Genomic DNA, 27,180 nt, shown 5'->3' on the forward strand with positions numbered 1-27,180 from the left:
TAGGATTTTCCTTTGTCAAAGTCATATATCATAATTTTTGTATGCACAGAAGAATTTGTTTAAATTTATTAGATCTTTGTATTACAATACCATGGCCATAACACCCTGAAAACTTCTAAAAACTGCAAAAAAAAAAAATGAATTTAGATCATCTTATTGATGGTTTAAGTGTTTGGAAAAAAGGAAATTTAGCAGGTGATTCAGTAAACACAAAATATATGTAAATTAGCGGTTTATTACAAAGCACGATTACAGTTATATTAAGACTTCAACCATACATTTCTTCCTGTTGGATAGCCTGACCTTTCAGACTAACCAGTGCGGTTTCCATGCGGCTATCGATCGCAAGCGAAGAGCCATCACTTAAGACGCGTTCCAAGCATGCAAGTTTTGCGCGAAGGCTTTTACGTGTGTACTCCATATGAGGAACCTGCCGGAGAAGAAATTCAAATTTTATAATTTTGAAAATATACCTTCCATAGGACTACCACAAATAAAGAAATATACTTCCCATAGGACTACCACAAATAAAGAAATGTACTTCCCATAGGACTACCACAAATAAAGAAATATACCTCCCATAGGACTACCATATATACAAACAAAGTACTTAAAAAAATCTCCAAAGAAAAGCTACACGTGTACATACCACACACACATGGTATCCAAGGCTGGTAAGCTGGCGCTTTTTCATCTGAACATTGCCCTGCAGATGATTGGTATTTCGAATGAAGGAATTGCGGCCGCCGATAATGACCGCATTCCACTGCACGCCTTCTTTGGACAGAGACGGGTATTTAAGGGCTGTAGGCTCAAGATTCAGGTACTCGCTGGGAAGCTCGACAGGTTCTCCTTCGTTCGAGGTGCAGAACACCAAGTCTGTGGAGAAGAACTGAAGTCAGCTGGACAGCTTTACCATTGTCATTCATTGTGGGAAGTTTTCCAGTGAACAGCTAAAAATTTCTGTTCCAGTGAACAGCTAAAAAATCATACATTCCAGTGAACAACTTAAAAAATCCAATGTTCCAATGAACAGCTAAAAACTCCTATATTCTAGTGAACAACTAAAAGGTTCTATGTTCCAGTGAATAACTAAAAATCCCAAGTTCCAGTGAACAGCTAAAAAGTCCTATGTTCTAGTGAACAACTAAGAACATCTAAAAAATCATACATTCCAGTGAACAACTAAAAATTTCAAGTTCCAGTGAACAGCTAAAAAGTCCTATGTTCCAGTGAACAACTAGAAAGTCCTATGTTCCAGTAAACAGCTAAAATGACATATGTTATAGTGAATGATTAAAAAGTTCTATGTTCCCGTGAACAGCTAAAATGACATATGTTACAGTGAATGATTAAAAAGTCCTATGTTCCCGTGAACAGCTAAAATGACATATGTTACAGTGAATGATTAAAAAGTCCTATGTTCCCGTGAACAGCTAAAATGACATATGTTACAGTGAATGATTAAAAAGTCCTATGTTCTCGTGAACAGCTAAAATGACATATGTTACAGTGAAGGATTAAAAAGTCCTATGTTCCAGTGAACAGCTAAAATGTCCTATGCTCCAGTGAATAACTAAAAATCCCAAGTTCCAGTGAACAGCTAAAAAGTCCTATGTTCCAGTGAACAGCTAAAAAGTCCTATGTTCCAGTGAACAGCTAAAAAGTCCTATGTTCCAGTGAACAGCTAAAAAGTCCTATGTTCTAGTGAATGGCTAAAATGACATATGTTACAGTGAATGATTAAAAAGTCCTATGTTCCAGTGAACAGCTAAAATGACATATGTTACAGTGAATGATTAAAAAGTCCTATGTTCCAGTGAACAGCTAAAATGACATATGTTACAGTGAATGATTAAAAAGTCCTATGTTCCAGTGAACAGCTAAAATGACATATGTTACAGTGAATGATTAAAAAGTCCTATGTTCCAGTGAACAGCTAAAAAGTCCTATGTTCTAGTGAATGGCTAAAAAGTCCTATGTTCCAGTGAACAGCTAAAATGACATATGTTACAGTGAATGATTAAAAAGTCCTATGTTCCAGTGAACAGCTAAAAAGTCCTATGTTCTAGTGAATGGCTAAAAAGTCCTATGTTCCAGTGAACAGCTAAAATGACATATGTTACAGTGAATGATTAAAAAGTCCTATGTTCCAGTGAACAGCTAAAATGACATATGTTACAGTGAATGATTAAAAAGTCCTATGTTCCACTGAACAGCTAAAATGACATATATTACAGTGAATGATTAAAAAGTCCTATGTTCCAGTGAACAGCTAAAATGACATATGTTACAGTGAATGATTAAAAAATCCTATGTTCCAGTGAACAGCTAAAATGACATATGTTACAGTGAATGATTAAAAAGTCCTATGTTCCAGTGAACAGCTAAAATGACATGTTGCAGTGAATGACTGAAAAATTCAATCCAGTGGACAACAACAAAATCCTAAACAAAGTCTGAAATGCTGAAGGTATGGATTACAAGAAGAGGAATAACTGAGGAAAAGTAGATACAGAAGAAATAGGAGGAAAGGAGACATATGTTGGAATGCCAAGACCATCTGGTAAAAAGGCGATCGATGAAGACCTTAGCTCTGATAGGAGTTCACGAAGACTTAACACAGGAGTCTTCATAGCTCTGATAGGAGTTCACGAAGACTTGACACAGGATAGAAGTAAGTGGTGAGACTTAACTTCTTTCATATCTAATTACATAACCCTTTTACCCCCAAAAGAATGTAACGGTACATTTCACAAAACTCATCCCTTTACCCCCATGGACGTACCGGTACGTCCTTGCAAACAACTGCTATTTACATTTTTTTTTTTGCATGTTTTTGATAATTTTTTGAGAAATTTCAGGCATTTTCCAAGAGAATAAGACCAACCTGACCTCCCTATGACGAAAATTAAGGAGTTAGAGCAATTTAAAAATTATATACTGCAAAATGTGCTTGAAAAAAATAAAAAGCATGGGGTTCAGGGTTGGAAAGTTCCAAATAGCTTGGGGGTAAAGGGTTAAAAGGAATAGCATATGTTTTTTGATGATGAGGATAAAAAGAAAGCCCAGAAAATTATTGCAAAATGCAGATGAATACAGGACCACAAAAACATCAATGGTGGTAGCGTCTTTGCCTGGTGATTGTCAGACTAGGGTTTGAGTCGAGCTCAAACTCGTTAGTTCATTTGGTCGCTGCAACCTCACCGTCCTTGTGAGCTAAGGATGGAGGGTTTGGGGGAGCACAGTTTCTAGGGCATTGTCCTGCCTGATAGGGGAATGTCACTGTCCCTTGCCTTTGCCATTCATGAGCGGCCTTTAATCTTTTAAACCAGGTTGACATGAGTCCTTTTTGTTAGTTTAACAGCTTTTCATCTTTAATAATTTACTTTGAATTCTCTATTGTTATTTCACTTCTATAGTTTATTTTATTAATTATTTTCAAAGGCTACATTGCCTACAGGAGCCCTTAGGGTGGCAGGAATCTGTTTATCCAACTAATGTTGCAGCACTGAAAAATGTTATTTTTATTAATAAAATAAATTTTTGAATATACTTACCCGATAATCATGTAGCTGTCAACTCCGTTGCCCGACAGAATTCTATGGAGGGATACGCCAGCTATCACAATACTAGAAGGGGGTGTATTTACCAGCGCCACCTGTGGCCAGGTACTCAAGTACTTCTTGTTGACACCTCCTCAATTATTCCTCGGTCCACTGGTTCTCTATGGGGAGGAAGGGAGGGTCGATTAAATCATGATTATCGGGTAAGTATATTCAAAAATTTATTTTATTAATAAAAATAACATTTTTCAATATTAAACTTACCCGATAATCATGTAGCTGATTCACACCCAGGGGGGTGGGTGAAAACCAGTGTACAAGATTAAAGGATAGCTAAGTATCCCATATTTCATATAATCAGTTATCCACAATAACAATGAAATAATAAGTACCTGGTAAGGAAGTCGACTTGAACCGTTACTCTGCCTTTAATAAGATCGTCTTCCTTACTGAGCGCAGCGTTCCTCTTGGGAGGCTGAATCAACTCAAAGGTGCTAAAGTATACAGGGCTGCAACCCATACTAAAGGACCTCATCACAACCTTTAACCTTGGCGCTTCTCAAGAAAGAATTGACCACCCGCCAAATCAACAAGGATGTGGAAGGCTTCTTAGCCGACCGTACAACCCATAAAAAGTATTCAAGAGAAAGGTTAAAAAGTTATGGGATTATGGGAATGTAGTGGCTGAGCCCTCGCCTACTACTGCATTCGTTGCTACGAATGGACCCAGGGTGTAGCAGTACTCGTAAAGAGACTGGACATCTTTGAGATAGAATGATGCGAACACTGACTTGTTTCTCCAATAGGTTGCATCCATAACACTCTGCAGAGAACGGTTCTGTTTGAAGGCCACTGAAGTAGCCACAGCTCTCACTTCATGTGTCCTTACCTTCAGCAAAGCAAGGTCTTCTTCCTTCAGATGAGAATTTGCTTCTCTAATCAGAAGCCTGATGTAGTAAGAAACTGAGTTCTTAGACATTGGTAGAGAAGGCTTCTTGATAGCACACCATAAGGCTTCTGATTGTCCTCGTAATGGTTTTGACCTTCTTAGATAGTACTTAAGAGCTCTAACTGGGCAAAGTACTCTCTCCAGTTCGTTCCCCACCATGTTGGACAGGCTTGGGATCTCGAACGACTTAGGCCAAGGACGGGAAGGAAGCTCGTTTTTAGCCAAAAAACCGAGCTACAAGGAACATGTAGCCGTTTCAGATGTGAAACCTATGTTCCTGCTGAAGGCGTGGATCTCACTTACTCTTTTACCTGTTGCTAAGCACACGAGGAAAAGAGTTTTTAATGTGAGGTCCTTAAAAGAGGCTGATTGGAGCGGTTCAAATCCTGATGACATTAGGAACCTTAGGACCACGTCTAGATTCCAGCCTGGAGTGGACAACCGACGTTCCTTTGAGGTCTCAAAAGACCTAAGGAGGTCCTGTAGATCTTTGTTGGAGGAAAGATCCAAGCCTCTGTGGCGGAAAACCGCTGCCAACAAACTTCTGTAACCCTTGATCGTAGGAGCTGATAGGGATCTTACGTTCCTTAGATGTAACAGGAAGTCAGCAATCTGGGTTACATTGGTACTGGTTGAGGAAAACTGCATTGGCCTTGCACCAGCTTCGGAAGACTTCCCATTAAGACTGATAGACTCTTGAGAGTCTTTCGATAGTCTGAAGGCAGTCAGACGAAGAGCGTGGAGGTTGGGTGTACCTTCTTTACGTGAGGTTGACGCAGAAGGTCCACTCTAGGAGGAAGAGTCCTGGGAACGTCGACCAGCCATTGCAGTACCTCAGTGAACCATTCTCTCGCGGGCCAGAGGGGAGCAACCAACGTCAGCCGTGTCCCTTTGTGAGAGGCGAACTTCTGAAGTACCCTGTTGACAATCTTGAACGGCGGGAATGCATACAGGTTGAGATGGGACCAATCCAGCAGAAAGGCATCCACGCGAACTGCTGCTGGGTCTGGAATCGGAGAACAATACAAGAGGAGCCTCTTGGTCATCGAGGTAGCGAATAGATCTATGGTTGGCTGACCCCACAGGGCCCAAAGTCTGCTGCAAACATTCTTGTGAAGGGTCCACTCTGTGGGGAAGACCTGACCCTTCCGGCTGAGGCGATCTGCCATGACATTCATATCGCCCTGAATGAGCCTCGTTACCAGCGTGAGCTTTCGATCTTTTGACCAAATGAGGAGGTCCCTTGCGATCTCGAACAACTTCCTCGAATGAGTCCCTCCCTGCTTGGAGATGTAAGCCAAGGCTGTGGTGTAGTCGGAGTTCACCTCCACCACCTTGTTAAGCTGGAGGGACTTGAAGTTTATCAAGGCCAAATGAACTGCCAACAACTCCTTGCAATAGATGTGAAGTGTCCTTTGCTCCTGATTCCATGTTCCCGAGCATTCCTGTCCGTCCAGTGTCGCACCCCAGCCCGTGTCCGATGCGTCCGAGAAGAGACGGTGGTCGGAGGTCTGAACAGCCAAAGGTAGACCTTCCTTGAGAAGAATGCTGTTCTTCCACCACGTTAGAGTAGACCTCATCTCTTCGGAAACAGGAACTGAGCCCGTCTCTAGCGTCATGTCCTTTATCCAGTGAGCAGCTAGATGATACTGAAGGGGGCGGAGGTGGAGTCTCCCTAACTCGATGAACAGGGCCAGCGATGAAAGTGTCCCTGTTAGACTCATCCACTGCCTGACTAAGCATCGGTTCCTTCTCAGCATGCTCTGGATGCATTCTAGGGCTTGGAAGATCCTTGGGGCCGACGGACAAGTCCGAAAAGCTCGACTCTGAAGATCCATACCCAAGGAGACAATGGTCTGGGATGGAACGAGCTGAGACTCCTCAAAATTGACCAGGAGGCCCAGTTCCTTGGTCAGATCCATAGTCCATTTGAAAATCTCCAGACAGCGACGACTTGAGGGAGCTCTTAAAAACCAGTCGTCTGACGGAGCCGGACACAAGATCATGATACTGCTGCACAGTCTGTAAACTGTCAATCATGGGCAAGCGAGGAAGTACAGTGGCAACCCGAATCTGTCTAGACTGTCTGGGTCGTACAGACAACTCCTTAACGGGTTGCTGAGGTTGCCGCACTGCGTCACAACAAGTCCCTTCTGTTGGTTGTTGAACGTCTTCCCCGTGACACATTGACTCCGTAAACAAAAAATCCTCTAACAAGGACTAAGCTTGGACTGCATGTCATGCAACACAGCTCAAGGTCTATGGGAGCAGGTGTGGTAACAGACGGGATTAGCGGCTGAAGTGTAACCATTACCTTCCCTGTAAGCATGTTATGCTTAAATAAAAGTCCATAAGAGGTTATGCAGCTAAAGGCTCCCTCCAAATGACAGAGTCCTCAAGGGAATATCAGAAGGAGGGAGAAAAGAACTTTCTCATCTACAGGGACCTTATCCTAGAAAAGCTAAGTTCTCTGAGTGAGGGTTCACTGGTGCAAAGCAGCAGACTAGAAGGCAACGTTATGAAACTGCTTGACAGTCTAGTGAGTTGGCAACAACCCAAGATGTGTTGAGAAGCATGCGGTAAGGGATGCAGAGCATGATGTATGCAGAGTATGCTGTATGCAGAGCATGCTGTATGTAGAGCATGTTGTATGCAGAGCATGCTGAATGCAGAGCATGCTGTATGCAGAGCATGTTGTATGCAGAGCATGCTGAATGCAGAGCATGCTGAATGCTGAGCATGTAGTAAGCAGAGCCTGCTGTAAGCAGAGCCTGCTGAAAGGAAAGCAGAGCGTGTGCATGGCGTTTAACATTTCTCAGAAATTCCATGACCAGTGCTAGAGTGCTTTATGCATGCTTGCATGGGGTTTAAACCATGGTATGCTGAACAGCAGAGTCAGAACGAGCTGGAACAACAACAGTGTGGTTTCCTCTTCAAGACTCCGATGAGGGAACACCTGAGGCTCAGTCTGCAAAGGCTGAATAAAAGACAAGCAGAAGGAAGGCGCATGGGTGGAGGAGGCTGACTCCTAGCATGAGTGGTTGAACCCAAGGGTTGCGCTTGCTGAGCGGTTGGCGGAAGCGGAGTAGCAAGTTCCAGTTCCTGTGGTGTGAGCGGAGCGCGATGAGGAAGAGGCTGCGCAGAACAAGGTAAATGTCTCGCAAGCTGAGGCTCCTGAGGCGCAAGGCTAAGGTGTTGTGGTGCTTGCCTTATGGAGGGTTGAGCTCGCTGCAGCAAGAGCTGAGGAAACTGACTCATGGACGGGAGAGGTTGTTGTACCTCAACCGAGTGTTGCATCACTGGTGGAGCAGCAAGTGGAGGCGGAGGAAGAGAGGTATAATCCTCCTGATCCCAATGTAAAGGTTGCCTTAAGAAAGGCGGAGGCTGAACACCACAGGGAACAGCAAACTCAGCACGTGTCTCAACATCGTACGCCTGGCAGGTGGAACTGCTGGCAGGTGGTACTGCGATCAGGCGGAGCGAGTGTAGGTGGAGGGAGTGTAGGCGGAGGCGGAGGAGCAACACTCTCAGCCCGACACTCACGCATCAAGTCTGAAAGCTGTGCTTGCATGGACTGTAGTAGAGTCCACAACATCATACGCCTGGCAGATGGTACTGTGATCAGGCGGAGCGAGTGTAGGAGGAGGGAGTGTAGGCGGAGGCGGAGGAGCAACACTCTCAGCCCGACACTCACTCATCAAGTCCGAAAGCTGTGCTTGCATGGACTGTAGTAGAGTTCACAACATCGTACGCCTGGCAGATGGTGCTGCGACCAGGCGGAGCAGGTGCAGGCTGGGCAAGCACAGGCGGAGCAGGTGCAGGCTGGGCGAGCACAGGCGGAGCGAGAACAGGTGGAGGGAGTGTAGGCGGAGGAGGAGGTGCAACACTCTCAGCCCGACACTCACGCATCAAGACCGAAAGTTGTGACTGTATGGCTAAGTTCTGCTGAGGTAAAGCCTTAACAGCAGAGATCTGTTGTGGCAGAACCTTACTCCTCTTAGGCGGAGTGTAATCAACTGATGACTGAGGAGAGTCAGAGCTAACCCAATGACTGCATTCGGGTTGTGAACTTTAACTTCGTACGTCTGGCATAGGTCTGGACTTAACGTTTAAGAAGTCTTGAGACCTGAGACCAGCGTTACTCTGCCTTTATTTTCTCCCCTAATCTCTTCTGCAGACGAGCAAAATAAGGGCTCAATCGTCTGCGGGTGGGAGTGACGGTCTCGGTAAGACACGCCCACAACCACCGAGAATACTTCTGTGCGCCGATCAAGGCCTGCTGAACCCTTATGCCCTTCGACATTGCTTCTCCCCTGGGCTTGGGAGCTTGCAAGAGGTCCCGGACTGGGAGGACGACTGGCGCGCACAAAAGTACCCTCACGCACTAATCACTTATCACTTTGATTTCTGTTTGCACTTATTTCACTGAACTCGAAACTTTAAGTGGTTTGTACCTGAAATACGCAATTCTATCCTTTCTCAAAGTTAGTAATTGCGAAAACAGAATTACAATGTAACAGAAAAATCTAATGAAAGATAATTCAGTGGTTGGAAAGAGACTAAACACTAGATCACTCTAGAAACGTTTAGTTTCTTCCCCTAAAGAGACTAGGGAGAAGAGCAAAAAACGATAACGACGTTACTCGTACGCCTGGCAGGCTTGAATGAAACGTTTATCCTCTTTCTCCCTCCGTCTCTATCTCTCTCTCTCTCTCTCTCTCTCTTGACTTAGAACCTGAGAGAAGAGCCCAATCATATATATCGTTAAAACATATTATTGTTAAAGGAAAAAAACTGAAAAGTTCCTTTATTAGGATCAAAACCATTAAGTTAAGAAAGAATAAACAAAACGCTAGACACGGTTACTCTTACTGCAACGTGAAACCGTGAACATTCTTTCTCTATCGTAACGATAGAGTGCAAGTTGAACGTTCTGAACGTCAACAACTGCAGAGACAAAACAAAACGTTAGTTCAGCTTTGAAAACAGTACGAGACTGTCAAAGAAAATCTTTCAAACTCTGTGGCGGAAATAGCATAATATGTTAACAGGTAAAACCGAAATGACGGGCTCAAAGTTTATTAACTTCGGTAAAAGACCGCCTACTATTAGGAAGGTCGAATATAAACAAATATAAAAATTAATTTTAATGAGTTTATAATAAAAGGAAGTTAATCGAAGAGGCCTATAAGAGGCGGAGAGATATAAAATAAATCTATAACTTTTGTTAATTAAGAAAGAGAGTCTATACTCTCTTAGACACCAACACTTCCGTCTAAGGGAAGGGTCGGCCATTGAAAAGTGAACGAGAGTTCATACTCTCTCGTCACCAAAATTAATCAAATTAATTCCAAAAGCTAACTAAGCTAATATAGAAGTTTCCAGTAAAGCGACAGCCGAAATCAAAGAGAAATACTTCACCAAAGTCGTGAAAATACTCCAAGAACATAAGCGTATCCCAGAACGTCTTGCCGGAAGCACGACAGAGGAATAATTGAGGAGGTGTCAACAAGAAGTACTTGAGTACCTGGCCACAGGTGGCGCTGGTAAATACACCCCCTTCTAGTATTGTGATAGCTGGCGTATCCCTCCATAGAATTCTGTCGGGCAACGGAGTTGACAGCTACATGATTATCGGGTAAGTTTAATATTGAAAATAATATATTACTAGCGAAACCCGTGTAAATTACACGAAATTATATTTTCAATACTAATTATCTTGTTCCTAACCTATACATGTTTGAATAAAATGTCCCAAGATTAATTTTATAATCTAGGTTATGGAAACTGATAGAACTCAATTTTTTGTCTAATATTTAAAAACAAGAGTCAGGTGCTAAAGACAAAATTGGGAAAACTAGATATAAGATGTGCTTTGGTTAAGTAATCAAAGTCTAATGTGAATTTGTAAGAGTATACCATGAAATTATTTCCGTTTTCTTTAAAGCGTGAATTTGTAAGAGTATACTGTATCAGGAAATTGTTTCCGTTTTCTTTAAAGCGTGACACACACAATAAATAACACACACGTTATCGTATCAATATATAGAAGATACTTACTTCTGGCAGTACCTTTAGAAGTAATACTATACAGATATTTCTATATTTATCATCATCAAAATGGAATGCAGTAGTGTACCTCTAGTGGAAAAAAATATAAAATAACCTTCCATGGTTCTTAAATTATTAACCCTTTTACCCCCAAAGAACGTACAGGTACGTTTCACAAAAGCCATCCCTTTACCCCCATGGACGTACCGGTACGTCCTTGCAAAAAAATGCTATAAAAATTTGTTTTTCATATTTTTTGAAAATGTTTTGAGAAAATTCAGGCATTTTCCAAGAGAATGAGACCAACATGACCTCTCTATGACAAAAATTAAGGCTGTTAGAGCAATTTAAAAAAAAATATACTGCAAAATGTGCTGGGAGAAAAATAACCCCTTGGGGGTTAAGGGTTGGAAATTTCCAAATACCCTGGGGGTAAAAGGGTTAAAAAAAATTTAATAGCATTAAGAACTTTAAAAGAAAGTTTGTACCAAAAACACAGCTGAAGCACAGAGATGCTTAACCCTACCGGGAGTCTGAATGTGCGGCAGGACATTCGAGATGGCGATGAAGTCCGTCCCGCCTAAAATAGCCGCCAACTTCTCTTGCACTTCCAATATCAGCTTCTCTTGATGTGTCAAGTCTCTGGCCGATCTGCTGGGTATTCTGGCGACGTATTTCTGAAATAGACATTAACACGTTGAATGCAATAGGTCTCAACTTACAATTGTTCGAAGATATAAACACAAATCCAACGGAAATCATAACTCAGATGTATCAAAATTTCAAAATGCAAAAATGGCTGTCTGCTAAAGAAGGTGATGAATGCAAGAGTTGATGGGAGAAGTACAAGAGGAAGGCCAAGGTTTGGGTGGATGGATGGTGTGAAGAAAGCTCTGGGTGATAGAGGATAGATGCGAGAGAGGCAAGAGAGCGTGCTAGAAATAGGAATGAATGGCGAGCGATTCTGACGCAGTTCCGGCAGGCCCTGCTGCTTCTTCCGGTGCCTTAGATGACCGCGGAGGTAGCAGCAGTAGGGGATTCAGCCTTATGAAGCTTTATCTGTGGTGGATAACAGGGGAGGGTGGGCTGTGGCACCCTAGCAGTACCAGCTGAACTCGATTGGGTCCCTTGTCAGGCTGGGAGGAACGTAGAGAGTAGAGGTCCCCTTTTTGTTTTTGTTTCATTTGTTATGTCGGCTAACCCCCAAAATTGGGGTAAGTGCCTTGGTATATGTATGTATATAATTTAATGCAATAAGCAAGAAGATATTTGCAATATGAAATGACCATTTGGTGACTTTTTAGCAGAATAATGATGATAATAATAATGATAATAATAATGTCGAGGAGACTTCCAACAACCAAATATTGTTTAATAAACTAGAGGGGCAGACTTCTGACGCGACAGCTTATTTCTCGACCTTTGGCTTGATTTTAATATGTATTAATTGGCATTGATTTCCGTACGCAAATACGAATCGAGTTTGAATTCTCTGTGGCAACGATGTCCAAACTTACGAATGATTGCGCGAATTGGACGCTTTGCTTGACCTTTGACCTTTACCTTCCAAAATTTAATCACTTCCAGCTTTTTGCATACCAGTTAATCCCTGCTAGTTTCATTACTCTATGATTAAAATTTTGGCTAGGAAGCTGTTCTCAAACAAACACACACACACAAATGGGGGGTAAAACATAACCTCCTTCCAACTTTGTTAGTAGAGATAATAAAACTATTACGTAATTTAATGTAGTAAACAAGACAAAATTTGCAATATGAACAGGATGATTTTTTCAGCTTTAAATACTAGGCATAGTAAGCTAGGTTCAGCATACCCTATTTAAAAATTTAACAAAATGCGACTTAACAGGTTCCAAAAAGGGGATTTTGACGAAGTAAAAATCTATTTCTAGGCGAGGGACCTGTGTCGCTCCGTGAAATGCGGAGTTGGACTTGTGAAGAGGAGTTGCAGGATTTCAGAACATAGTAACCAGCTTTTTTTTATTAATAGCCATCTTCCTGGATAAAACGCAGGACTATTGATGTCCAGTGCTGTGTATGGATGACAACATATGGCAAAGAACAGTAAGAGTTATATAGATTGCCCTCTGGATTGCCTAGGCAAATAAACAAAGCTGTAGCTTCACATGGCTGAGCAATCATACTGTCTAAATTTTGACCCAGTGCAAAACACAATATTGAATGTAATAAGGGATTTTGACGAAGGAAAAATCTATTTCTAGGCGAGGGACCTGTGTCGCTCCGTGAAATGCTCCCCTAGCACCATTTCTAAGGCATAGTTATTGCTGAATATACCAGAGAAAAAAAAGAGATGCATGGAATGCCAGGAATAAACCTAGCTCGCTCACTCATCGAGTGTCGGTATAGAAAACTGGGGCGTGATTGAACCACGACCATAGATCCCTCACCAATTAGACCTCTCCTTCATCAACATCCCCTGGAACAACAAGGTGCCGTCCTACACCTGTCTGTGCCTCCTACTACGACTAACCCTCTCTACCCCTACATCTCCCCAGCCCCCATCTTCATTCCTCAACTTACGTCTGACCTGTCTGTCTGTCTGTCTGTATAGATTGCCTTACCTTGTGTAAGCAAGAGCCCGGGTCTTACACAAGGTAAGGCAATCTATACAGACAGACAGACAGACAGGTCAGACGTAAGTAGAGGATATTCTGTACTTACTTTCGTCAGCTCTATTCTATGTTCCGGATCCAGTCTGTATCCGGGGTAAGCCGCTGGTCCTTCGATCTGCAAAGCCCAGTCCAACTCGTTCACCTCTCGACCCATGTCTGAATAATGTGTGGTTTCTGACGAAAGAAAACGGCTTAGGATAAAAATCGGGTTTTGAAGTCGAGGAATAAGTAAAGCATTTTCTTAATAATAGAGAATATGCTATAAAAAAATAGTGAAAATAGAAAACAAACTGTCACTATTTATCTTTAAAACCTCAAAACATCTATAGTCCATTTCTTTTATCGAGGCAGATTTGCACCGACTCGCAGCGGTGCCCTTTTAGCTCCGAAAATTTTCCTGATCGCTGATTGGTTAGAATTATCTCGTTCAACCAATCAGCGATCAGGAAACTTTTCCAAACTAAAAGGGCACCGCTGCGAGTTGGTGCAAATCTGCATCGCTAAAAGAAATTGACTATAGTATCAGTTTGTACCAGAACAATTTTACTTGTTATTATAATGAAGTAAAAAAACAATTGATCTATAAAACAAATGATATGTTCAAGTTATCAAAGGACAGATATTTTTTCCTTACTTTCTATGGATTGGCATGAAATGTTTTAACCCTTTTACCCCCAGGCTATTTGGAACTTTCCAACCCTTAATCCCCAGGGGTTATTTTTTTTTCAAGCACATTTTGCAGTATTTTTTTTTTTCAAATTGCTCTAACAGCCTTAATTTTTGTCCTAGAGAGGTCAGGATGGTCTCATTTTCTTGGAAAATGCCTGGTTTCTCAAAAATTATCAAAAATATGCAAAAAAAAAATATAAAGAGCAGTTTTTGCAAGGACGTACCGGTACGTCCATGGGGGTAAAGGGATGAGTTTTGTGAAACGTACCAGTACGTCCATAGGGGTAGAGGGATGAGTTTTGTGAAACATACCAGTACATCCTTGGGGGGTAAAAGGGTTAAAGGAGTTTCATAATGTTCCTGCACCATCATAACAAGGAATATCATGTTACTGTCAGTATGATTCTGTATTTAAAACTGGCCTGAGGTGCCCTTACTTTTAGAAGAGCTACGATAATCCCTGAAATCCAAAATTAAAATATTTGCAACGGCCGTCAGAATCTGAAGGGAAGAAATTTGCAATACATCAGTGGTAAAATTAACTATAAAAACTACAAAATGAAATTGAAATCTTTGGAGCAGACATAAATAAAACTAGAGGGGCATTCAGTAGAGCGCAGAGCTCTGCCGCGGCAGCTGAGCTTTACCTCGACCTTGACCTTAACATGTATTAATTGCCGTGGATTTTCATACACTCAAATATGAACCAAGTTTGAAGTCTGTGACAATGATGTCCAAACTTATGGCTGATTACGTGAATTGGGCATTTTGCTTGACCTTCTGCAAACAATAAGTATTCTATTCCTACTTTTTTTCTGGGTCGACCTGTGACGGCCGGTGAAAAGGGTCCTTCTTTACACTTTTCTAATATAAATCTTCCAAATATACTAGAGAAAGATAAAAGCATGGAATGCAGAGGTTACTACCCTCGCGCGATCACCTTGTGGGTGTCGTGTATACAACAGGGGCATGTGAAAACCACTATTCACAGGCTGTCTTCCATTTAGATAATCCCTTCATCAAAGGGGAGGGCCGTGACAGGCCCTAGAGACCTACTTTTTTTTTTGTCTTTTTATATCCATTGGTTTGATCACAAGCTTCCAACATCATTCAAATACTTACTACTCAAAAGATTCAGCATCGAGGGCTGGAGGGAAGCAGAGATCAAGTCGGGTGCGAATAACCCAACGTTTACGAGGTACACGACGCAGGACACAAAACACTTCGGATACATGTTGATCTCGCTGATCCGTTCCTTCTGCCTCAGTTCCTCGGCAATTTTAACGAAAATGTCAGGGCAGCTTGGGGGTATGTAGTTGTACAACATCAACGCGAAAGTGATTCTCTCGATGTCTTTGAGTCTCAGGGACTTCACTTCACTGGCAAACCTCTGCGCAATGGCGTTGATCACGCCGCTGTGAAAAACGAGCAGGTTATTCCCCACCAATGCAACCTGAAGAAGGCACATGTGGTTCAGACGGGGGAGCTGCGGCTCCAGCACATCCAGCAGGTTGTGGAGCGCCTTCCACCTCGTGCCGGGGACGCTCTTTCGGAGGATCTTGAGGATGGCGCACAGCGAGGCGTCAGACACAAATTCAAGGTTCTCTTGGGTTTTGTCTATGATCGCCTCAATCAGCTTTTCACTTTTTAGAAATGTCTGTGTTTTGAAGAAACCCATCGCGATGACCCCGAGTTCCTCGATCGACACGTGTTCCAGCACTTCCACCAGGCGTTTTTCCAACTCTCGCATCACGATAAAAGGCTCTAGCTTTCTACTCAAATTAGCATAGAATAAATACTGGACTAGCTGTGTTGGTTCCATGGACCCTACCCTTCTACCTAACAACCTCGTCATCTGCACATTATACACTGACATTTTAGATAGTTTCAGCGCATACCAGTGATCTGCTACTAAGAACATTTGTGACATGTCCCACTTTTTCATTCTCTGTGTGCACACCTGATCCAGGCGGTTCCAGAGACCCACAAAGTGAGGCGTAGTTACCGCGGCCGTTTGTGGCCACAGCGACAGGGACGAGAGTATCATTAATAACTGCTGGTCGTTCAGCTGATTCAATTTTCTAGTTAACTCGCCGCACAAACTAGAATGCTGCGCATCTTCCAGATCCATCGGCTGGTGATGACACAGCTGGGACATGGCGATAAAGCCGTCCGCCACTTCTTGTGCACTGCATTTCTCCCAGTCTACGCCCGAACAATACGCAGCATGCTGGTAATAAGCAGAGTCTGGGTTGTCTTTTCCCACCGTGGTTGTGCTGTACGCGGGTAATGACCTCAAAATAGCGTGGGCGTGCTCATTTTCCAAGTCCTGAAACTCTTTCACGAAAAAGACGTTTCCACAATGCAAAGAACGAGACACAACTTTGTTAAAGCCTCCCCGTGTGCTGTGGGCGACGCGCTGAGACCAACTGAGGTTGTCGCTGCCCGATACCACATTCTGTTGTTGGTAACCCTGGCCTCCCAAGTAGCCGCTGTTGAAGTTCTGGACGTTATACGCTCGTACGCCTTGCTGGATGATTTCTTGCCGATTTGTAATGAGACCACGGCCAAGGGCCTGGACGGTCGGCCATAGCCTGTGAGCACACATCGTGCTCGCTTATGGTAACGAGGTCTCTTTCAACTGGGTTTATTTTTGTTCCTTTTTGCCCTGTTAAAAGAGGAAATATAATTCAGATTAATTATTTGTATAAAAATTAATACAAAAGACATATTCAAATTAATTATTCGTATAAAAATTACATCTAATAACACTTTATTTAATATCTTAGCATAAATATATAGAGTGAAGACACTCAAATACCATTGACTTCTCTATTAAAAAAAAAAAAAAAAAAAAAAAAAAAAAAAAAAAAAAAAAAAAAAAAAAAAAAAAAAAAACAGGACATTACCTCTTGAAGACAGGTTATAAGTTATTATTATTATTACTAGCCAAGCTACAACCTTAGTTGGAAAAGCAAGATGCTATAAGCCCAAGGGCTCCAACAGAGAAAAATAGCCCAGCGAGGAAAAGAAATAAGGAAATAAATAAATGATGAGAATAAATTAACAATATATCATTCTAAAAACAGTAACAGGGTCAAAACAGATACAGTATGTCCTATATAAACTATTAACAACGTAGTTAGGAAAACAAAACAGAAACAATGAAAATTTTTTTCTAAAAGCACATAAAAATATCACACTTTACTGATATTGTATCTACCACGTATTCCACTTATCTTAATTCCCAGATAAACAATTTCAGCTACATGCAAAGTTTCTTCAACTGACGATAGAAATTTGATAATTTAATTGGGCGGATATTTCCGCAATTTTGCTTTTATATGCGCAGATAATATAATGAGGAGAATTTTTTTTAGTTTTCGCATATTTTTCACAATAAAATGACATTCGCAGATAATTTGTATTTTTCCTTACTATACAAACCTTAGCTATTTAATAGAGGTATTACTTTCGGCGCAGCTGAAAGACGAGCCATGATAATTTTTAGTGAGGGATAATTACCCCATCTGCTAGTTAGCGGGAGGGGGTTGGGGTAGACTAGCTACCCCGCTCACTCACACCTGTCGGTTGATTAACCACTTTTCCTTTCTGGCAGGACTTCTAGGGGGACAGGGTGGTGGGCCAATTTGTATAAATAGCTCCAGGTTTGTATGTTAGGAAAAATACAAATTATTTCCAAATTTGTTATTTGTTCCGACACAGATACAAACCTTCGCTATTTATAGGGTGACTTACTCTTAGGAGGGAGGAAGTTCTACCAACTGGCCTTGGTCATGACCCGGGGTTCCTTCTAATTGATTTTTGATCTACTTAGTAGGAACCCTACCCTCGCTAAAATCAAAGTAGTTACAAGGTAACTCACTGATAGCGGCCTGCAGAAGCTTGTGTGAGAGAGACTCGTGGCTTGTCTTTACGTAGGAACTCGAGGATTCTAAGACATATCCAATACCCTCCCTCATGAGGTATTGGTGACGTAACAAAGTATTCATTCATACCTAAGATGCTCAAGGGAAATGAATCTTACCTGCAGAGGGGTGAGGGCAGCTATGCTTCGGTCTTGCAGAGCTGTTTCCCCAGGGGGTGAGAAGGAGAAAGAAGTGAGCCAGACATTCTTTTCATTCACCCCAGACTAACCCGGGTAACCTCAGCCCTCAACCCTTTGCTACTTGTCCATCAAGGAGTCTGAGGCATTAGATCACTTGTTGTGCAGCCACCACAGGACCAATGGAAAAGGTTTCCATGCTCCTGTGGGTTACGTCTTTCAGGTAGTGGGCTGTGAAGGTCGTCTGACACTTCCACACGCCCGCTTGCAATACCTGTGCCACAGAAAAATTCTTCTTGAACGCCAGAGACGTTGCAATGCCTCTGACGTCATGAGCTCTGGGTCGGTTGGACAGAGGAGGATCTGGATATAGAGCGTATTCGATTACTTTCCTTATCCAGGAGGAAATAGTATTCCTCGTGACCCTCCTCTTGACCTTCCCTGTGCTGACAAAAAGTGCTTGTACACAGGGGCGAGCTTTTGTTGTTCTTTTTAAGTAACACCTCAGACTCTTTACTGGACATAGTAACAGTTGGTCTGGATCTTCGGTTACAGAACGAAGACGCTCTATCCAAAATGGGCCGAACCTGGATTCCGGCACACCCGGATTTTGAGTCTTAGCTACAAACTCAGGGAAGTAGTTGAGGATTACTTTCCCCCATCTCCTAGAGTGGGAGACATCAGCAGATAGACCATGAAGTTCGCCGACTCTCTTGGCCGAAGCCAGAGCGAGCAGGAACACCGTCTTCCACGTGAGGTGGCGATCCGAGGCCTGGCATAGTGGTTCATAGGGGAAGCCCTTCAGAGACCTGAGGACCCGAACCACGTTCCAAGGGGGAGGTCTTAGCTCTGCCTGGGGACAAGTAAGCTCGTAACTGCGTATGAGCAAAGAAAGTTCCAACGAGGAGGAAATATAGACTCCTTTCAGTCTAAAAGCGAGACTCAAGGCTGAGCGGTAGCCTTTGACTGCCGAGACCAAGAGAAGCATTTCTTCCCGAAGGTATACAAGAAACTCCGCTATAGTTGGAACAGAGGCATCGAGGGGAGAGATACCCCTTCCATGATACCAACAACAGAAAACTGACCACTTTGCCTGGTAGACTGCCTCTGTGGATCTCCTGAGGTGTCCAGCCATTCTTTTCGTAACCGGTTGCGAAAAGCCTCTCTGTGTGAGGAGGTGCTGGATAGTCTCCAGACGTGAAGTCGAAGCGAGGCTACAGCTTTGTGGAAGATGTTGGCATGTGGTTGTTTGAGGAGGTCGTGCTGTAGAGGAAGCTCCCTCGGGATCTCCGTGAGGAGATGCAGAAGGTCCAGGAACCATTCTGCGTGATGCCATATTGGAGCTATGAGGGTCATTTGCAAGTTGTTGCTTGCTCGTACCTGGTTGAGGACTTTTCTCATCAGACAGAACGGGGGAAACGCATAAGCGTCCAGGTTTATCCACCACTGTTGGAAAGCATCTTGCCAAAGAGCTTGGGGATTCGGGACTGGGGAGCAGTACAACGGGAGCCTGAAATTCAGGGCCGTTGCGAACAGATACAGTCAGGGAACCCCACAAAGTCAGGACTTTGTTAGCTATCAAAGGATTCAAAGACCACTCGGTGCCAACTACTGAGTCGCTCTGCTCAGCTTGTCTGCTAGCACATTCCGCTTGCCCGGAATGAAGCGAGCTGATAGAGTCATCAAGTTGTCCTCTGTCCATCTGAGTATCTCTACTGCAAGATGGCACAGCTGCTGCGAAAAGGTACCGCCCTGCTTGCTTAGATAAGCTACTACCGTGGTGTTGTCGATCATCAGCACGACGGAGTGCCCCGCCAGGACCTGGTGAAACTTTTTGAGGGCCAGAAAGGCTGCCCTCATCTATAAGAGATTTATGTGCTGGTACCTTTCTGATTCGGACCATTGGCCGGAGATGTAATGGTGCAGCACGTGAGGCCCCCACCCTTCTTTTGATGCATCCGAAAAAAGCATCAATTCCGGGGGAGAGGTTCGGCTCTGCCAGCCACCACCTGAGGTCCAACTGTACCTCTAGCCCTATGCGGACTAGGTGATCCCGGGAATCGGAGTGTTGGTTCCACTGGGATTTTAGTCGCCACTGGAGGGATCTCATCCTGAGGCGACTGTTGGGGACAAAGGTCGGGTCAGGGAAGAGAGGTGACCGAGAAGGCGAAGCCAATACTGCGCCGGGAGCTCTTCCTGACTGAGGAAGACCTGTGCTATCTCCCTCAGTCTCTGGATCCTTTCGTCTGATGGAAACGCTTTGTGCCTTAGGGTGTCTAATCGCATCCCTAGGTATACCAGTTCATGAGAGGGGAGCAGTTGAGACTTCTTGAGGTTTACCACGATCCCCAGATCCTGGCAAAACCTTAGAAGCTCGTCTCAGTGGCGGAGAAGGACCGCCTCCGAGTCAGCCAGAATCAGCCAGTCGTCCAAGTATCTTAGGAGACGGATGCCGACTCTGTGAGCCCAAGATGATACTAGGGCGAATACTCTCGTGAATACCTGGGGTGCTCTGGAAAGACCGAAACACAGTACCCTGAACTGGTAATGCTTCCGATTGAACATGAATCTCAGATACTTCCTGGAAGATGGGTGAATTGGGATCTGGAAGTATGCGTCCTTCAGATCTAGAGTGCACATGAAGTCCTGGGGTCTTATCGCTTGTCTGACTGTGTCGGCCATCTCCATCTTGAAAGATGTCTGTTCGACAAACCTGTTCAGGGCCGAGAGGTCGATGAGTGGTCTCCAGCCTCCAGACGCCTTTTTCACAATAAAGAGTCGACTGTAGAAGCCTGGGGACCCGTCGAGGACCTCCTGGAGAGCGTCCTTCTCCAACATGGACTGGACTTCTCCCCTGAGGGCAAACTCCTGTGCGGATCCCTTCGCACAGGAGTTGGATTAAGTCGGCACTCGAGTCAGTGGAGGGAGAGAGAGCGTGAACGGGATATGATACCCTTAACGAATCACCTCGACCATCCAGGGTTCGGCCCCGTGGGGAAGCCACCTCTGCCAGCAGCTTTGCAGGCATCCCCCCACAGGTGGGCAAATGGGAGGATTGCCTGTCTTATTGGGACCAGCCTCGGCCAGATCCCTTCTTACCCTTTCCTCCACGAAAGGACTTTTTGCTGTGAAAGGTCTGCTTTGCACCCTTTTTACCCTGCTGTTTTGGGTCTCAAGCCCTTTTCGGCTGCAGGTTTTGCTGTGCTTTCCGCTGTGGCTGAGAGGGTTAAGTTCTAGCTGTTCAGACCTTTCAGATGAGGGAGTCCTGACTGGACTTCCTTCAGCTCTCTGCCACCCGCTCGACATCCTCGGGATAGAACAAAGAATTGCCCTCGTAAGGAGCATTTCTCAGTCTAGCTACTTCGGCCTGAGGGAGATGTCTATAGAGCTTACCTATGACGGCATCTCTCCTCTTCAGGATAGCGTTGGCCCAAGGGTTCACTACCTGATGGGAGAGAAACTCGATGGCCCGAGTGCCAGACAAAAGGAAAGTCTCCAAAGACTTCTTAGAGGACTCACAAGACAGGTCTTTAGACCGCATCAGTTGTCCTAAGGATCCTAATCAGAAATCCAGCCACGAAGTAGCCTGCATGGCGTACTTTGCCACCTTTTCCTGGTTTAGGATTTCAGAGGCCAAAAAGGAGACTGGAAGTCCCGTAAGATTCTCGAAGGGGGTGGCCTTCGAGAGTGCCTCTATAGAGTGGTCGAGAGGCAGCGTTAGAAGAGATTCCCCGAGGATCTCGTAGTACCTCCTCTGAAACACATACGGAGGAGGTAGGAGCTTGGAGGACGAGAAGAGGTGGACCCAGTTGCCTGGGGCACTGCCTTCTGTTTGGCACTCTTCAACCCCTTTGACCACGGCAAAGCTGCACTGGTCCTATGAGGTTTCTGAGTGCTATAGAACTGGCCAAGGACCGTTTCTTTTCCATCTAGAAGGGCTGCCGATGGATCTGGAAGTCCATTGATGGAACGGATGCAGGCTAGGACCTGCCAGAAGGCGTGTTCCGACTCCTTCCTCTCATCCTCTGTAAGCTTAGGGCTAGCGGCTGCTGGCAGAGCATCGTCCTCGATATCACTCTGCCCTTCCACGTCCGAGCTCTCATCCATAGGAGCCCGGAGTGGGTCAAAGTCGTTAACTGTATAGACTGGGGATAGGGAGACTACCGGGGAGGTGCTTGCTTCCGGCTGCCTGGGAGGCAGTGAGGAAGGAAGCCTGGCCGAGGATTTGGGGATGGTGAACAAATCCTTCGGTTCCCTCCCACGAGGCCGGAGGTCCTCTGTCCCCAAGGGCCTAGAGGACTCCGTCGGCTTACAGTTGGAATGTAAGTCCATTGCTGTACGGGGTGAAAGCCGTCCGGTCGCAGGTCGTACCTCCTTAGACACTATCTCGACCGGTAAAGGACGGAAGGGGTCTCCATAGGAAATACAGTAACCCTATCCTCCTTGGGGGGGGGAAAGGACGAATCCTTTTCCTTTTCCCCTTTGGCCTGGCTTGTGGCTTCTTGAACTGCAGGGTCTACCCTGAGGTTCATGCCTAATCTCCTCCAGAGGTCTTTTGCGAGGGGATGACCGTCTCCCCTTGCCTGAAGGCCCCGCCTGTGCAGGATCTTCCGAATTCCTCCTAGGATCGGAGGGAGGAGAGGACCCTGAGAAGAGAGGAGGCAACAAGGGAATCCTAGGTGTGTCACCTAAGGACTGGGAGCGGGGAACGACTCCTTTTATGGCTTGGCGCATTACATTGAATAAGGTGCTATGCCACGGGCTCCTGAGGAACTAAGGGGAAGGTCCTTAGGAAAGAACTGCTCCCTGGGTTTAGGAACCTGGGCAGGTTTCCTAACCCTCTTGTCTGATGGAGGCTTCCCTATAGGCAAGATCGGCACAGGCCTACCCTTAGGGATAGGGTCTGGGCTCGGTCACACAGGTGACCATTGTCTCTGTTGAGGCCTAAGGGGCTCGAGAGACTGATTGTGAGCGCCAAGATGGTCGTACGCTTTTGCGCCGAATTGGTAGTAGGCGGAAGGGTGCTCGTGCGCGCGCCCTTCCCGATTGCGCGCACCCTTTTCACGCTCGTGGAGCACATGAGGTTGTTCGCGCACCTGGCGCGCATAAGGTTGCTTGCGCGCAGTGTGTTGTTCACGCGCAACAGGATGTTCACGCGGATGTTCACGCGCATAGCGAGCAACAGGGTTTCACGCATATGACGCGCCATAGGATGAACCCGCGCGCCATGATCGCCATTTTGTTTGCGCGCGCCAAGACAGTCGTGCGCGCCAATTTGGCCATGCGCTCCAACTTGGTCATGCGAGCGAGAGCTCTCAGGTTGGAGTGAGAACTCACTGCTACGCTCACCAGAAGGTTCACAATAGCTTGTGTTGTGTGAACGGGAACGATCAACACGAGAGTTTGAAAACTCTCTGTCATAAAAAGAATGAATCTGGTCACGAGATCCTGAAAGTTCAGCGTGAACTGTGTTGCGCAAACCTGAAGGATCAACGCAACGAGAAACCGGAGTTTCTCTGTCACGATACACCGAAGTGTTAGCGCGACTAGAGTTACGAGAGCCCAAGGGTTCAGCGTAACTCAGGTTACTAGACCCCGAAGGGTCAACGTAATGAGGAATCGAGGTTCCTCTGTCACGAGATCCCGAAGGATCAACGTGACTGATGGTACAAGAACCCGGAGGTTCAACGTTACCGTCATTACGAGAGCCCGAAAGTTCAGCGTAACAGAAACCCAAAGGTTTCAAGTCGCAAGAGCCCGAAGGTTCCGAGCGACGGAGACCCGAAGGACTCCTGCTATGAGAACCCGCAGGATCAACATGACGAGAGCCCGAAGGCTCACGATCACGCCAGCCCAAAAGGTGATTGTCACGAGACCCAAAAGGGTCAACGTGAGGAGAACCAGCAGGTTCAAAAAGACGTCTACTCACAGCCCGAGGAGGAGAACGTTTGGGGTGGAGAGGGGTTACCCACCCGTCCACTCTACGAACCTCCGGAGAGGAACATTCAACAGACTCCGCCCGAGGGAGAGACTGATTAAGGTCAACAGATAATTCCTCCGCAGGGGAGGAGAGTTCGCCCGAAGGAGAACTACGCTTATAACAAGGTTCTCTTTCCGCCCCTGGAGGAGAACCTAAAGCGTAAGAAGATTGCCGATGCACAGAGGCAATCTTCTCTCGCGAACGAGAGATATGTTCCCTGAAGAGGAAGCTTACCTTGGAGAGACCCCTGCCACCCCCCCTGGTGGGTTAGCTAACTCCTCGGCGTCGGAACCAGACTCTCAGCCTGACCGACGGGCAACAGCCCCTGCACCCAGAAGAGGAGGATCGACCTCCACAGAGGAAGGAGATGACCGCCTTCTCTCTGCTCCCCTTTGGAGGAGTTCGAGGAAAACTTCCTTCGTAGGGGGACCATCGATGCCCAGCGATGGCCATAAAGACACAAGGTCTGGAAAAGAACAGGTGCTCCCAGGGGGAAGAGAAGGAGCCGACTCACTAGGGGAGCCGCCACCCTCGTCTATCCCACAGGGTTGACCTGGAGTCACAAGCCCTGCGCTACTGCTCAACCATGCCCCGGAAGGGCCTGGTCGAGAATTAGCTTCGGGCAGAGATTTGGGCGTAGAGGAAGCAGATGTCCGTGATTTCTTCGATTTCGAAGAAGACCCCGAAAGCGAAGATTCGCGTTTAGTTTTCTTCTTACGCGCAAACCTCTCCCACTGGGAGGCAGGCCACTCCCAACACTCGGAAAAGGTGTTGTCCCGCGAACACTGAGTTCTCCAGCAAGCCGGACATAAAGTGTGGGGGTCCGTCTCCACGGACGACATGAAGGTGCCGCAGCGGCAGCCTTCAAACCTTGAACATGTCCGCATAGCGGGACAATAACCATACACACACCGATACACACAAAAGAAAAAGTAATAAAGTCAAGGCAGTTTGTTTAACGGGAGAGAGAGACGGCACGTCTATACTACCGAACCAAAAGCAAAAGTGGTTACTCAACCGACAGGTGTGAGTGAGCGGGGTAGCTAGTCTAACCCAACCCCCTCCCGCTAACTAGCGGATGGGGTAATTATCCCTCACTAAAATTGTCTTGGCTGGTTTTCAGCGTTGCCGAAAGTAATACCCCCTATAAATAGTGAAGGTTTGTATCTGTGTCGGAACAAATATAAACTAGCACGTAGGTGCCGGGTGGACTCAACGAAAATTAACCTTGGACTCACTTTAATACTTTTACCATAGTTCCTAGTTCTAACTGCATACTTTGCAAAAACACAGGGTCTTTATCAAGTAATATATTGTATGTGTAAAACTTTCTAGCATATACTGCAAATAATTTGTGTATTTTTCAACTAATTAATACTATTGGAAACCTTTTATGGTAGAATTATAGTTATGTATAGAACAATATTTTAAAAAGGAAAAGTATTTTTCCTGTAGTAAATAATGTGCTTTTACTGAATTTGACCTTCATTTCAACAGCAAATAAACTGAAAATCCGTTAGACCGTCAAGGAACAGGGATAGATTTTGGAAATCTAATGGTATTTATTCAGCTGTGCGCTCGCTTCGCTCGTGTAAAGAGAAAAACATCATGCTTTTATGTAATGGTAAGCGGTACATGCTGAGCTGCGCATGCTAACTCCATTATTATTTCTTAGACAATTTATTTTTTATTTGTAGTGAAAATAAGTGGGATTTTCGAAAAATACAGACTTTTTTTCTATAGGAAACACACGTTATAAAGTAGAACATTTTTTCCGTCCATTACTATAATATAACCACTTCTAACGAGGCTTATTTAGGTCTTTATAACTCATCTCATGTATTCCGTTTTGCTAGAATTTATCGACATATCCATTTCATTATCCTGCCATCTTAATTTCTATAATTTTGAGTATTACAATATACATTATCTTCTAAAGCTCCAAAAAAAAAAAAAAAAAAAATTCTACGATCATGTCAGCCTTAATCTCTAGGGAGATATGGTAATATATACTTAACCTTAATAAAACCCCTATTCTAGCCTTATCTAACCTAAGATATACCTACGACATATATTTGCAGCCTTATTGTATCAACGGCCAGTTCCTCACGCGTTCATCAAAATTGGACAGGTAGTTTGTAGCGCTACGGCCAAGCGTCATAATTTGCTTATTATCGCTCCGACTGTTATCTTGTATAGATTAAAAACGTTTGGAAATGGTCTACGGATCTTAAATATGTTGTGTAAGGGGGGTCGGGGGGGGGGGGGGGGTCCCCCTAGGTAAGGACACGGCTTTTAGCATAGGTTAGGTGGGTTTATTAAGTTAGCTTCTCCTGTCGTACTCGTAGGTAAGGAAACTGTTGTGTAAGGGGGGGGGGGGGTCTGGGGGGCGAAGCCCTCTGGATAAGTTTATGGCTTTTAGCATAGGTAAGGTGGGTTATTTAAGTTAGCTTCTCCCGGCAAAATCGTTTTTAGAACGACGGCCACAGTTCAGAATATTCCCGTTTTCTCCGGGATCTGGCCGTCACCCTACAAAGGCTCCAAATGGACATCAACTAAACTAAACTTTCCCCCTTAACCTACCCTACAAACTGTGTCATTACCTACTTGCATAACCCCCCCACCCCCCCCCCCACGAAACCCCATACACTGCCGTATTTTAACTTAGAAATAATACATACAGGTGGCCGCTATCGTACATAAACCCCATATATTTAGTTATCTTCCCTACATTAAAAAAATGCCAAAATAAGACCGATGAAGGTCATCTACCTTGACAAGTCTGGTTTGGGGCATTTCACCTCGGGAGGAAAAATCTCAGGGTCAAATATTTACATAATTTACGGACCCTTAGGGTTCAAAATAAGCCATATTTTATTACTATTGCACTCATTTGACACTATATACACTTAAGTGACACTTATTTATCGTAATATTGGCATAAATAGCGAAACATTAATGAAAATCTCACCTAAACGTCTGATTCACTATTATTTACAAGTCACGACTGTCTTCTTCTTCTTCTTCTTAGTTTGGACCAGGGTTGCCAGGTTTTCTAAATGAGAAAAGGTCAATTTCTAATCAACAGAGGCTTTAAAAGGTCAACCCATTAATAGAAAAAGGTCAAAAATATAGTAATGAAGGCTCGGCTTTTTTTCATATTACTAAAGGCCGACCTATTTAAATACAAAAGGTCAAATTTGAGTTTTTTTTGGGCCGGAAAAAAGGCCAAACTGGCAACCCTG

At 44.6% G+C, this 27,180-nt stretch overlaps 1 protein-coding gene across 1 annotated transcript; it reads right to left on the reverse strand.

Annotated features, from left to right (window-relative positions):
* Positions 1–215: 215 nt before the first annotated feature.
* Positions 216–26,971, reverse strand: LOC137637236 (FAST kinase domain-containing protein 5, mitochondrial). The gene is made up of 6 exons (XM_068369496.1): positions 26,907–26,971; positions 15,012–16,557; positions 13,270–13,394; positions 11,093–11,243; positions 650–879; positions 216–430 (listed from the first exon to the last, which is right to left on the reverse strand). The coding sequence occupies exons 2-6, from the start codon at positions 16,495–16,497 to the stop codon at positions 269–271; spliced, it is 2,154 nt and encodes a 717-aa protein (XP_068225597.1). The 5' UTR covers positions 16,498–16,557; positions 26,907–26,971; the 3' UTR covers positions 216–268.
* Positions 26,972–27,180: the final 209 nt, after the last annotated feature.

The sequence above is a fragment of the Palaemon carinicauda genome, unplaced genomic scaffold, assembly GCF_036898095.1.
Source record: "Palaemon carinicauda isolate YSFRI2023 unplaced genomic scaffold, ASM3689809v2 scaffold599, whole genome shotgun sequence".
Lineage (NCBI taxonomy): Eukaryota > Metazoa > Arthropoda > Malacostraca > Decapoda > Palaemonidae > Palaemon > Palaemon carinicauda.

Bases quoted from the DNA above. Each gene is read 5' to 3' on its own strand.
- LOC137637236 (XM_068369496.1), bottom strand. From the start codon at position 16,497: ATGTGTGCTCACAGGCTATGGCCGACCGTCCAGGCCCTTGGCCGTGGT. The intron at 13,395-15,011 runs GTAAGTATTTGA...TTCTTTCGTCAG, and splicing joins GATGCTGAATCTTTTGAGTA to AAACCACACATTATTCAGAC. The intron at 880-11,092 runs GTAGGGTTAAGC...TCTTCTCCACAG, and splicing joins GCCGCACATTCAGACTCCCG to ACTTGGTGTTCTGCACCTCG.